The sequence below is a fragment of the Pseudocercospora fijiensis genome (genome assembly GCF_000340215.1).
Source record: "Pseudocercospora fijiensis CIRAD86 unplaced genomic scaffold MYCFIscaffold_7, whole genome shotgun sequence".
Taxonomy (NCBI): domain Eukaryota; kingdom Fungi; phylum Ascomycota; class Dothideomycetes; order Mycosphaerellales; family Mycosphaerellaceae; genus Pseudocercospora; species Pseudocercospora fijiensis.
In genome coordinates this window covers 2,628,080-2,639,438 of record NW_006921538.1, presented here as the reverse complement: position 1 = coordinate 2,639,438, position 11,359 = coordinate 2,628,080, and the positions used below count along the sequence as shown (strand labels likewise).

Genomic DNA, 11,359 nt, shown 5'->3' with positions numbered 1-11,359 from the left:
GGTAGATAGTCGTATAGTATTCGAAGATTAGAGGAATAAGGTATCCTCGTCTAGTGTTAGAGACAGTAGTTTATTAGCTTCGGAGGTTAGAAGGTCGCTTAGATCGCTCGAATTTTTATAAAATAGTATCCGATCTAGTAGGTTGTTTTCCCGTATCGATGCTTAGGTATTTATATAATTTTCTAGCACTTTTTAAGTCGGTTTGTACTTCTTGCGGAGGTTGTCTCGTATATCGAAGGTGTTATTATCTTGAATTAAACAATAAATATCAAACTTTGACTTTGCTAGCGTACGGCTAAGCCGTGCGGACCTTGCCGTCCGTATTAAGCGAAGCTTATCTATTAGGCTTAGCTAGACCCTTTAGGCTAATATAACGCAATCTTTATAGGCGCGATAGCAAGCCCGAATACTATTCTTCGACTAATTCTATACCTAATTAACAACAATAACCTTATTATCGGCCTTAATACCCTCGCTATCGATTAGACGGTATAGCACCCTATCGATCCGATCCTTAAAATACATCTACTATATCGGGCACTATAATTTTAGTCCGAGAAAGCACTCTTCTAAGTAGACGCACGGTTTTCTACTAAACTTAAAGTAGCGACGAGAACCTAGCGCTATTCGCCTTCCTTTCCGTTCTATACCCTTCTAGACTCGATTAATACTATTAGATATACGCTCCTAATAGATTCCGGCCCTTTCGACGATCTCCTTAGTATAGCGAAGGCTCTTTGTCGTCTTTCTAGTAACCCTCCGATATAGTAACTATAAGCCCTCCTTTTCCGCCTCTCCGATATACTACTCGAAGTCCTTCTATACTACTTCGTCGATAAAGGATAGTATACCGGCTTATTAGAAGTATAGCTAAGTAGGAGTAATATAAAGGTCGGTTTGGTTAAGAGTTAGATAAGTCGCTAGTACGTCCTTTAGTAATAACTATAGGTAATAGCTTTATAGTGCTAAGAAGGCTATAGTTAACTAGTCGGAAGTCTATATTAGCGGTAGTAAGAGGTCTTCCTCTTAAGAAGACATAGACTTAGCAACCTGTCTAAATTAGCGACCTCGTATACCTATATTCTACTTACTTACCTCTCGATAGAAGTGCCCTATTTTAGGTATATTATTGTCTATAGAAATAGGAGGAAACAGTACAAATTTAATACCTGCTATAGGTGTAACATACACCCTAGTATTGCCTAGAAACAGCCGACTAATTGCTGATTATAATCACTAGTCACTCATTCAATAATCATAATCGTAGTCACATGTGATTACAGTGACTAGTGATTATCAGTAGTCAATAATCAACAAGTATGGCTGCACTTCTCCACCACGAGATCGTTGGACAGTCACAACGGCTGCGTCGTCGACCATCTTGTGCTCGAGAATCGTTAGCTCGACTTCGGGAAGCTCAATGCGATGTCCTCGGATCTTGATTTGCCTGTCGAGGCGGCCGAAGCACTCGAGCATCCCATCGCTAGGTCGAGCTCGTGCGGCATCGCCGGTTCGATAGGCTCTAACTTGGCGAGAGCCAACAGTGAGACGAACGAAGCGGCCCTCGTCTTGCGTGGGGTCGGTGTAGCCACGAGCGAGTCCATCACCGGTCAAGACCAGCTCTCCCAGTATACCTTTGGGAACAACCCTCAGCTGCTGGTCAACAACACAGGCGCCCGAATGGTTGACAGGCATGCCGATCGGCACGCCATTGGCATAGTCTTCGTTCGCTTGGAGCTCATATACTGTGCTCTCGATCGAATTCTCAGTCGGGCCTGTATAGGTCAGCAACAATCGCTCATACCAAAACAAGACATTCATTGTGCCACGACTCACCGTAGGCATTAAACGCCCTGGCAGAGGACACAGCCTTCAGTTTGACAGCATCCACTGCATCGAGACGGTCGCCGGTGATATAGACTCGCTCCAGGCCGTCCATGGCAGCTGGCATGTAATGTAAGCATTGCTTCAGCAATGCGGGCGTCAACATCACTGTCTGGATATGGTGAGTCTGAAGCACCCGACGAAGACATTCAGGATCCAGGACGGTTGGCTGATCAATACAGACGACCGAGCCACCAGTCAGCAGCGCCCCTGTCACCTCCCACAGCGATACATCGAAGGCGAGACTTGTGAGATGTGCCGTGCGCCCAGGACATTCAAACTGCGTCGCAAGTCGTACTATACCGCGGTGCTCGATCTGCACACCTTTCGGCATCCCGGTAGATCCAGATGTGAAGAAGATGCATGCCAGCGTGTCGGCGTGCGGACGAACTGTGCTGCTTGGAAGTGCTGTGGCTCTCGTACGCGGCTGCAGAGCATGGCTCAGCGGCACGAACAGAACATCTTCTTGCGCAAGGCTCGGTATGGACTCTCCGTCTGCAGCTCGACTGCAACATGTTCAGGACAGGTTGCCGCTTGTTGCTGGAAGATGTCCACAATGCTAGAGTTTCGAGGATAGCCTGTACTGCTGGAGGGTATTGCATGAGGGATGAGATGTGAAAACTTGTGTGCAAGATATGAGTCGTCGACAAATCAGCCACAGCAGGCACATATATAGCAAACAACAAGCTCGAATAGATGATATGATCTATGAGCAAGAACTGTCAACCTCAACACAATCGAAACCCGCATCCAAAAGGCACGGAGTCAGTAGATCGTCGTCTCCAACACCCCAGCATACTCCTCCTTCCAACCCTCCACAATACTCGTAGAAACATTCGACCCCCCACAAATCACAAGCACAACCTTCTCATCCGGCCTAACCGGCCGACCCAACGCCTTCTTCAACCGATTCCCATAACACAACGCAACATTCACCCCACAAGCAGCCTCCACCAGAATCCTCTCATCCTCCGCCAACCTCCAACACCCCATCGCAGCCTCGGCATCCGACAACACAACATTCTTCACCTTCCCCGTCTCCCTCCCCTCCCTCACAAGCTCAAACGTCCGATCACTAACCCTCACAACCCCGAGACTCGTCGCAATACTCGTAATGCCCTTCAGCGTCGTATTCTCCCCGCTGGCCAAGCTCTGCGCCAAAGAATCCGCCCCTTCCGTCTCGACACAAAGAACCTGCGTCGCCTCCCATCCCCTCCCCTCACCTTTCCCTATCTGCCGTTCAATCCCTTCCATAATCCCATTAAACAGCCCTCCCCCGCCCACACTACAAACCATCAATTCCGGCCCCTCCTCCTGCTCCCCAATCTCCGCCATCTGCTCAGAAACTTCATCCACAAGACTCGAATGTCCCTGCCAAATATCCGGATGATCGAAAGGGTTGACGTACAACGGCACCTCTCCCCTCATCCGCGCCGCCGGCATGACGACTTCTTTCAAATACACGTCCGCGGCGTGTAATGTCGGGCCGTGTTGGATCACTTCCGTGGCGCCTGCGGCTTTGATTTTTTCGATCATGTGGGGTTTCGTCGACATGGGCACACAGACGGTTGAAGGGCGACCGACGAAGTTTGCCGCATAGACGGCTCCCAAGCCTGCGTTTCCGCCGGAGGAGGAGAAGATGTGGAGTTTGTGGGGTTCTGGGGAGGAGTAGAAAGTTTTGAGGACGAGGTTTCCCAAGCCGCGGGATTTGAAGGAGCCCGAGGGTTGGAGGTTTTCGAGTTTGAGAAAGATTCTGCTTCTTCAATTTAGAGATCGGGGGGTGCGTTTTGGGGGGAAAGAAGGGAAAGGGTGGGGGGTGCTTTCTTACCATCCTGCTGCTTCGGAGAGTTTGGTGGATTCTACGAGGGGAGTTTTCCGCCATGGTTTCTTTTCATAGCGGGTGCGGTGAGAGGTCTTTGCTCCGACTGCCATTGTGTTGTGTTTTTTGTGGAACGTGGAACGATAGATGATATTACACAAGACGATGCTGTATGTTGGAAGGTATACGAGATGTATGTTGGAAGGTATACGAGATGTGTGTTGGAAGGTGTGCGATGGTATGAAACACGATCCCCAGATGTGGGACGATGAAAGGTGAAGGAGCAGATACTTATCTTCAAGCCCAGTCGATTCGAACCGCCTAAGCGTTCCGACACGCCCTAGTCTTGTAACAGTGATGGAACCTTAGGCGATATCCATACCAACCATCCTCGTACTTGTGATTGTGTAATGGAATGACTCCGCCAGCCAGTGGTACATTCGTCAGGTTTCGAGATATTTTCGTTCCTAGTTCCCGCTACCAATGCCCGCGATAAGCGCAATCCCTGTCAACAGCAGTCAAAGATAAGAATCGCTGACGACAGCGTACCAATGCATGTGCAAAAAGCTTTGGACTCCGAGTGTTCGTTGTGGTGAAGTGGGATGGATGCATGACCCTAGTCAGGAACAAAAAACCGAGCTGACAAAACTTTGGCAAAGTTCCGGCCAGATTTCGTGTTCCGGTATGCCGTAGCTATCCAGGATTGTATTACCCTATAAGTTACGCAGTGCGCTTGTTTGTTAGATTGTCATTACCCCATAGTGTCCCGATTGCTGGATTGAATTACCCCATAGCTATGCAGTTGGGAACACGATGCATGCCTACCAAAAGAGACGTGCAGTGTGATGACTGGGCACTCTTGCGAAGCTGTCTTTTTCTTTCCTGATATGGCGGGGACTTCAGAGGCAATCCCGTTCAAAGGTCGGGAAGCAATTCCGACGTCACTTCACTGAGTGAAGATTGTCCGATATGACCTGAACATTGATCAATCGCCTGTTGCAGTCTCACGTTGTGGATGGCGATGGGTTCGTAGACACACTTGTCAACCCCTCTTCCGTTCACGAGTTTCCTGTCGTCCCGTAGATACACGAGATGAATCGGAACTGCCAATCGCGAGTCGTCCCGGTATTTGAGCTTCACATACCAGCTCTTCATCAGGAATAGCAGACTGCTATTGGAGTAGCGAACTTCGCTCGCAGTATGTTTTTCAAGTGTGTGGGTGCAATCTTAGGCACGAATCCGCCGATGCTCAAAGTACCACGAGGAACGATCAAGAGAAGCTTGACGTGGGCATTGAGATCGCCTAGCTGTGGGAAGTGAGAAGTAGATGTGGGCGATGAAGCTCCCGCCAGCGATTGTTTCGTGGCCAGGACTGGTCGTCGAGACCTCCACAACGAGCTCGAACCCCACAGGCCGCCGTCGTTCCGCTCATGAACAGAGTTCCGCCTTTCTTCCGTCATCGACGGCAAGCTCATCAGTCACCCTTTCGAGAGAGATACCGTGACCCGTCTCGCACCCCTACCGTCTCCGCTCTAGCCCGTGCAGCTGAAGCAGAGACGCAGCAAAGCAGCGAAGCTATACAGAGGATGGTCGAGTGTCCGGACTGTAGGGTTATCGACACCATCATAGTCTTTGGTCAGTGGACTCTTGAAAGATGAGCACCGAGGAGGTAAGGTCAGGTCTCTGGGAAAGCGCATGCTGTGGTCTCCCGAGAAAACGCAACGCATTCTCAGTGATAGTCAGGCATGATCTCTCCAGCGCCAGCGTGGGCCGTGTTACCAATCACGCTTGCCTCCCGGCCCGGTGGCATGCTCGCGATAATGAACACTCTCCCCGTGTCGTAGGTATTGGCCTATCTTTCACGCCTCGTCAGTCCTTCAGCAGAGTCCGTCGCTGAAGCCTGGTCCTTGATCATGGTGCTCCGAGCACACATTTACCAGAGACTACGTCGGAGCCGATCGACAGACTGGTTCTCTCTGGTCCGCGGTTCCGTGGCCATGACACTTGCCTACAGATCGGTAGCAATCTTGGATAGCTCTGACGGCTGATCGGGTTCGACGGTCCTCCGTGATCTTTGACGTGGTCGGGGCCGCTTTGGTCATCCGATTGCACCAAGTCGCGTCCATGTAGGAGGTGATGTGCGATATTCACCTGTGATCTCCGCGTCGGTAAAATCGTGATGCGTTTATGAGGACTGAGGTAGGGTGGAGCGAAAGAACGGAGTTGACGCTCGGGGCTTGGCGTTGGCTGGGAGCACAACCAGAGCCGAGCCCCTCACTCATTCTCTCCCTCTCATTGCTCGATCATTCTGACCAACTACACCTCCAACAAAGCATCCCATAGACCCATCCCTCCGCCGCTGCACGAATGAACACCGAACGAATCTCCCCCGAGAAAGAGCAAGCAAGCATCAGCAGGCGATGGCAGCAGTCGAGAGCAATGAAGACTGGACAGCATAAACCACCCCTTTCGCCCATCACATCATATGATGCCATAACAACGACCCCATCGTGTAGATTCCAGCACAGGATAACGAATGGGCCTCAGAAGAGCCAGTGAATGTATTCGAGCATGGCAGACCTGCAGACAGACACTCACAGTAGTTGCATCCATTCTCCCGTGGCATGAAATCGAGCATATATCATAGCCCTCAGAGAAAAAAATTTTGCACGTCATACCTCATATTCACATTCACAGCTTTTCCTTCCAAAAAAAAAGAAAAAAAAAAAGTTCCATCCTTCTCTGCAGCCAGGCACCAGCGCTCATCCCTCCAACCAACCAACCAACTAGCTCGAGCTCAATTATTCTATCCACCTCTCTTGCAAGGACTTTCACCCAACCCCCCAAGTTCCCAAATTGAGAGATCCTTCACTTCACTACTCGTCCAGGCCCCTATGATCAATACGCTCCTCACATATCACATTAGCGAAAAAAAAAAGAAACCACTAAAGTCTTCCAAGTCATGTAGCTTTCTCGTTCTCGTTCCTCAATACCGATCATCAGTAACACACATTTTTCCCTCTGCCTTTCCCTTTACCTTCCATTCCGGCACTCAACTCAAAACGCCTCGCAAACATACGCTCACCAGAAAAAATTCACATACTGCCTTTGACGATGCTACCCCCTCATCAAGGCCTCCAATACTTCCAAGCGTCCCGATCATTCTCAGGATCCACCAACTCCCCTAACTCCTCCCTCCCATTCGCCGTCAAAAACATATCTTGATCGATCTCAGCATCGTTGATGATGGCAGGGTACAGCACGCCCACGCCATCACCACCCAGAGTGGTGGTATACTTGATGAAACCTTCCGCCTGTAATGCAGCGTCGAGCTCCTCCATTGGAGTGAGCGTGGTCGCAGCCTCGCCATTCAAGTCGCCGTTCGCAGCCTTTTCCTCAGGTGGCTTGAGCAATGTGATGGCACATCCACCGCCGCCGGCTCCGGTCAGCTTTGTCCAGCCGACGCCTGCTTGGTCGACGAGATATCGTAATCTTTCGAGACGGGGATGTGAGACGCCGAGACTGATGAGTAAGCCGTGGTTTATGCTCATGAGTTCACCCAGGTGCGCAATGCTTTCCTTCGCGTGGGGGTCGAAGTCGGCGCTTGTGATGCGCTCGTATACGGATCGTGTGATGGCGTCGATGGCGGCGAGGGTGTTGTCGACCACCATTGGATGTAACGACTTGAGCTGCTGCACCTTGGCGACTTCGACAGCAGTCGATTTTGGCTGGCAGGTGTCGATGAGGAGAAGAGGAAGTTCGGGGAAGTGTCGCATGACGGAGACGGAAGGAGGTTTGGTGTAGTCTTTTCGCTGAAAGAGGACTGCATGGCCATTTGTTGCGACTGTGTTATCGACGCCGCTGGGGTTTCCGTGTATGAGCATTTCGCCCACGAAAGCCCACCTGTTTATGCGCTCGAGTTGCTTTTCCGCCTCTTCACTCTGCTGGTCTGGATGAGGTCCTGACAGTGCTCGACATTGGATCAGAAGTGCTGCTGCAATGCAAACACTCACGCTCGCACTACTTCCCAGCCCTGCTCCGATGGGGATTGTCGATCGCAGGGCGTATATACAGCCGGGCGAGTGCTCCGATCCCAGCGACATGAACAGATATAGAAATGCGCTTGCTGCGGCATGGTGTACCTTTCTCTTGTCTGATGCCACATGGGCACTCACAGGATCGATATGCGGTTTCATCGCTTCCACCAGCTCTTTATCCAATGTCGTGACCAAATCGTAGTATTTCTTCTTTCTCGGCGCGAATTCTTTCCATGGCAGCGCCTTGATGTTCCATGTATGGTCCAATCCAATATCGGTGAACCTCAGCGATATCGTTCTTTGCGACTTGGAAAGGGTTGTGCAGAGGAGGTATGAACGCAGCGAGATGGCTGCCGCAATGGCTGCTTTCCCGTGCACGACGGCATGTTCGCCGTAGACGATCGTCTTTCCGGGAGCGGAGACTATGAAGGGCGGTGCGAGGGGATTGGACTCTTTTCGCTGATGCATTATTATCCGTTTATGTCCATTTACTTTGAGAGAGGGAAGGTCGTCGGAGGTAGTCTGGCAATGCGAATCTCTGGTCGGAGAGCGTGACTGCCCATGCTGTCCATCACTCGTGCCGTTCGCACCGCCATTCACGTGCAGGCCATTGGAGCCGGCGGCGTTGCTATGCGTTGCGCTCATTCTTGGTGCAGGCATTCTCGAGGCCTGGTCTAGAACTAGTCCGAGTCGTAGCCTGTGTGCCAGCGCAGAGGCAGGACTAGGACTCCTTCTAGCTTGTGCCTCACACTCGCAGCTCAATGGCTCAATGGTCTTGCTCACAATCCTTCCTCCTGCAGCCGTGCATCATCAGGGATCAAGTACAGTAGGCTTCCAGATCTGATGGGTATTGCAGGGGGTATATAGCCACTGAATGGACCGAATAGCCACTATACTAGTGAAAGCCCAGTGGGTCTACAAGGTGTCTGTCTCGGTTAACAAGGTTGTAGATTGCCGCTAGCTCGTATATAGCCTAATCCGTAGAGAGACAGGCGTCTTAGCTAGTTTGAAACTACGCTTCTACGTGCCTCTTATTAGGGAACCCTAATTCGTAACCTTCTCGATAGCGCCTTATACCCGATTCGTAGGGCTTAGCGCACTAAGAAAACTCTTTATTTACCCCCTTCCTTTTCGAGTTCTTTAGGTATTATTATATAGAGAAATCTAACTACTACGTTATATCTATATACCTATTTATTTACTCCTCTTATAGTATAATACCTCTTATCTTTCTAAGGGAATAGTAGTATAGACTCGAGGCCCTTTTATATCTAGTCTATCGTTAGTACGGTACCCTATAGGACCTTAGCTAATCTTAGCGAATGCCGTAGAGTAGGAGAACTAGGAGAAACGCCTAACTCTTATTAAGTATATCCTTACGCTTATACTCTCGTAGTATAAGCTAGACGATCTCGGGTAATACTATATCTACTAACGGAACTACGGCGCTAGGAATATAGCAAACTACCGAAATACTATTAGAATAATATCCCTTTTCGAGAATATCCTCTACTCTCTAGTACTTATAGGTTAGTAGGACCTTAGAGGAAAAAGACGTAGAAAAAGACTATTTCGAAGATATACTAGTAGTACTATATACCGATTTCGGTACCTAAACGTCCCTAGTTATAACTAAGACAACCTAAGGAGAACCGGCTCTAGGGCTAGCTCCTCTAGTCGATTAGAAGGCAAAGCTTTAGGAAGAGATTAATAGGCTTAACGCTCTAGATATAACTACGCTCGGTAACGAGGACTTCGAGAAATACCTTAAAAGGTCCTAAGCCCTAGTTAATATCTTCGAACAAAGATACGGGAAACGTAAGCGTACTAACTCGTTCTCGTTAGAGAACTAGGAAGGCGACGAAGCGCTACCGAAGTAGGCCTATAATCCCCTCTAGGATCTCCTACGCCTAAAACCTCCTACTCTAAAGACTAAGCGCTAGGAAGACTATAATATCTAGTATTTAAACATTAACAACTAGTAGAGAATAGCAGATACGCTATAAGATAGCGATCGCCGAACCCGCTAGGCTATCTAAGGTATCGAAGAAAAGTTGCTAGCGAATATAGTTAGCCGCCGAATAGATACCGAATCGCTAACGTAGAGGGAGCTAAGGGATCTTATCGAAGAAACTATTAAACTAGTATCTACTAGGCGTAGCGAGCTTGCGAAGGCGTACTATAACGCCTTATTTAAGTAAGGCTAGTCTATCGGCGAGTTCTTTCGATATATAAAAGTCTAAGAAGACAGATTGCGCGCGTTCTACGATATTAATTATTCTAATACTAGAACTATTAGCTTATACTTCGCTAAGTTGCCCGACTATATTACTAACAAGATAGTAGAGTTAGACTTCCTATCCTAATACTAGAACCTAGATAAGCTCGAGGTAGAGGCTAATCGCCTCTACCTCGTTAAAACTTAGACTAGTAGTACTATAACGAAGCCCTCGACGGCTAAGAATTACGACCGAAACGACGCCGATAAGGTATCGAAAGAGCGTCGAAACGATTCTAAGGCCCGGAAGAACCGTTAGTAGAAGGATAAGAAGCCGACCGAAGCCTCTAGCTAGAGTAGCCGTAAGTACTAGAAGCGGGAGAAAGAAGCCTCTATTTCCGATAAGAAGGGTTCGGAAAAATAGCCGCTCTAGCTATAGAAGGTAGCAACCTAAATAATGTTCTCGTTACTAATCTATCTAACCTATAGCTAAGGCTAAAGACAAAAGGACGAGAGAGACGCATTTACGTAGAGATTAGCGTCGACGGCTCTTCGCGGCCGCTTTAGGCCCTAATCGACTATAGAGCGTAGCTAAACCTTATCTCCGCCTACTATTCTCGAGTATTAGATCTCTAACCTCTTAACCTACTAACCCTAAACGCTCGTTTTCTCGACGATAATAAGATAACGCTTTTTAAAGCTTACCGGATCGCCGTTACTATTAAAGACAGCGAATCTAAGCTAAGAAAAGTCGATTAAATCTTCTAGGTAGCAGCCTTCTAGGGCTATAATATAGTCCTTAGATAGGACTAGCTCTCGGCTATATTACCTCTAATTAACTTTCGTAAAGTACGCTTTATATAGGATCTAGAAGATAAGAACACCAAAGCTAGATCTACGGTATTAGCCGTACTCGCGTCTATTATTAACGGCACTAGCTGTCTCTCTCTAGAAAATAGTATATATACTATGTCTATAGAAACGCTAGATCTCGATAGTTTCGAGCCCGCTCTAGTACCTCTTCGTAAGGACATCGCCGCTATAGCTAAACCTATAGGATCCTTCGCCCTCGAAGACGCTATTATAATATCGAATAGGCAAGGAGGCGGTAATCGTAACCCGATAACTATTAACCTAGATAAGAGAAAACCCGACTAGTAGTAGCTAGCTACGGTTACAATATAGGATCGACTTCGAAATACTTACGAAAGTACGCCGGAACTATATTAGCTTCCTAAGCAAGTCTATACCGATCTCGTTACCTTAGTAATATACGCTAATAGAGTCCCTCTATAGTACTATAAGTACGAGGACGTTTTTAACGTAGATCTAGCCGGTGTCCTACCTTAATATATAGAGTACGACTATACTATCGAGCTCGAAGAAGGCAAGTCGCCTCCG

General features: G+C 48.5%; 3 protein-coding genes across 3 annotated transcripts; all 3 read right to left on the bottom strand.

Annotated features, from left to right (window-relative positions):
* Nucleotides 1-1,296: 1,296 nt before the first annotated feature.
* MYCFIDRAFT_78089 (uncharacterized protein) lies at nucleotides 1,297-2,390 on the bottom strand (the record flags this gene model as incomplete). Its single annotated transcript, XM_007930744.1, has 2 exons — nucleotides 1,297-1,775; nucleotides 1,837-2,390. Coding segments are annotated over 2 exons (1,033 nt in total), but the record flags the coding sequence as incomplete, so codon positions are not given.
* A 131-nt stretch (nucleotides 2,391-2,521) lies between these two features.
* On the bottom strand, nucleotides 2,522-3,950 carry MYCFIDRAFT_212038 (uncharacterized protein). Its single transcript, XM_007931120.1, has 2 exons — nucleotides 3,713-3,950; nucleotides 2,522-3,640 (listed from the first exon to the last, which is right to left on the bottom strand). Exons 1-2 carry the CDS (start codon nucleotides 3,814-3,816, stop codon nucleotides 2,650-2,652), a joined length of 1,095 nt encoding a protein of 364 aa, XP_007929311.1. The 5' UTR covers nucleotides 3,817-3,950; the 3' UTR covers nucleotides 2,522-2,649.
* Nucleotides 3,951-6,831: 2,881 nt separating this feature from the next.
* MYCFIDRAFT_156106 (uncharacterized protein) lies at nucleotides 6,832-8,398 on the bottom strand (the record flags this gene model as incomplete). Its single annotated transcript, XM_007931119.1, has 1 exon — nucleotides 6,832-8,398. The coding sequence occupies exon 1, from the start codon at nucleotides 8,383-8,385 to the stop codon at nucleotides 6,832-6,834; it is 1,554 nt and encodes a 517-aa protein (XP_007929310.1). The 5' UTR covers nucleotides 8,386-8,398.
* Nucleotides 8,399-11,359: the final 2,961 nt, after the last annotated feature.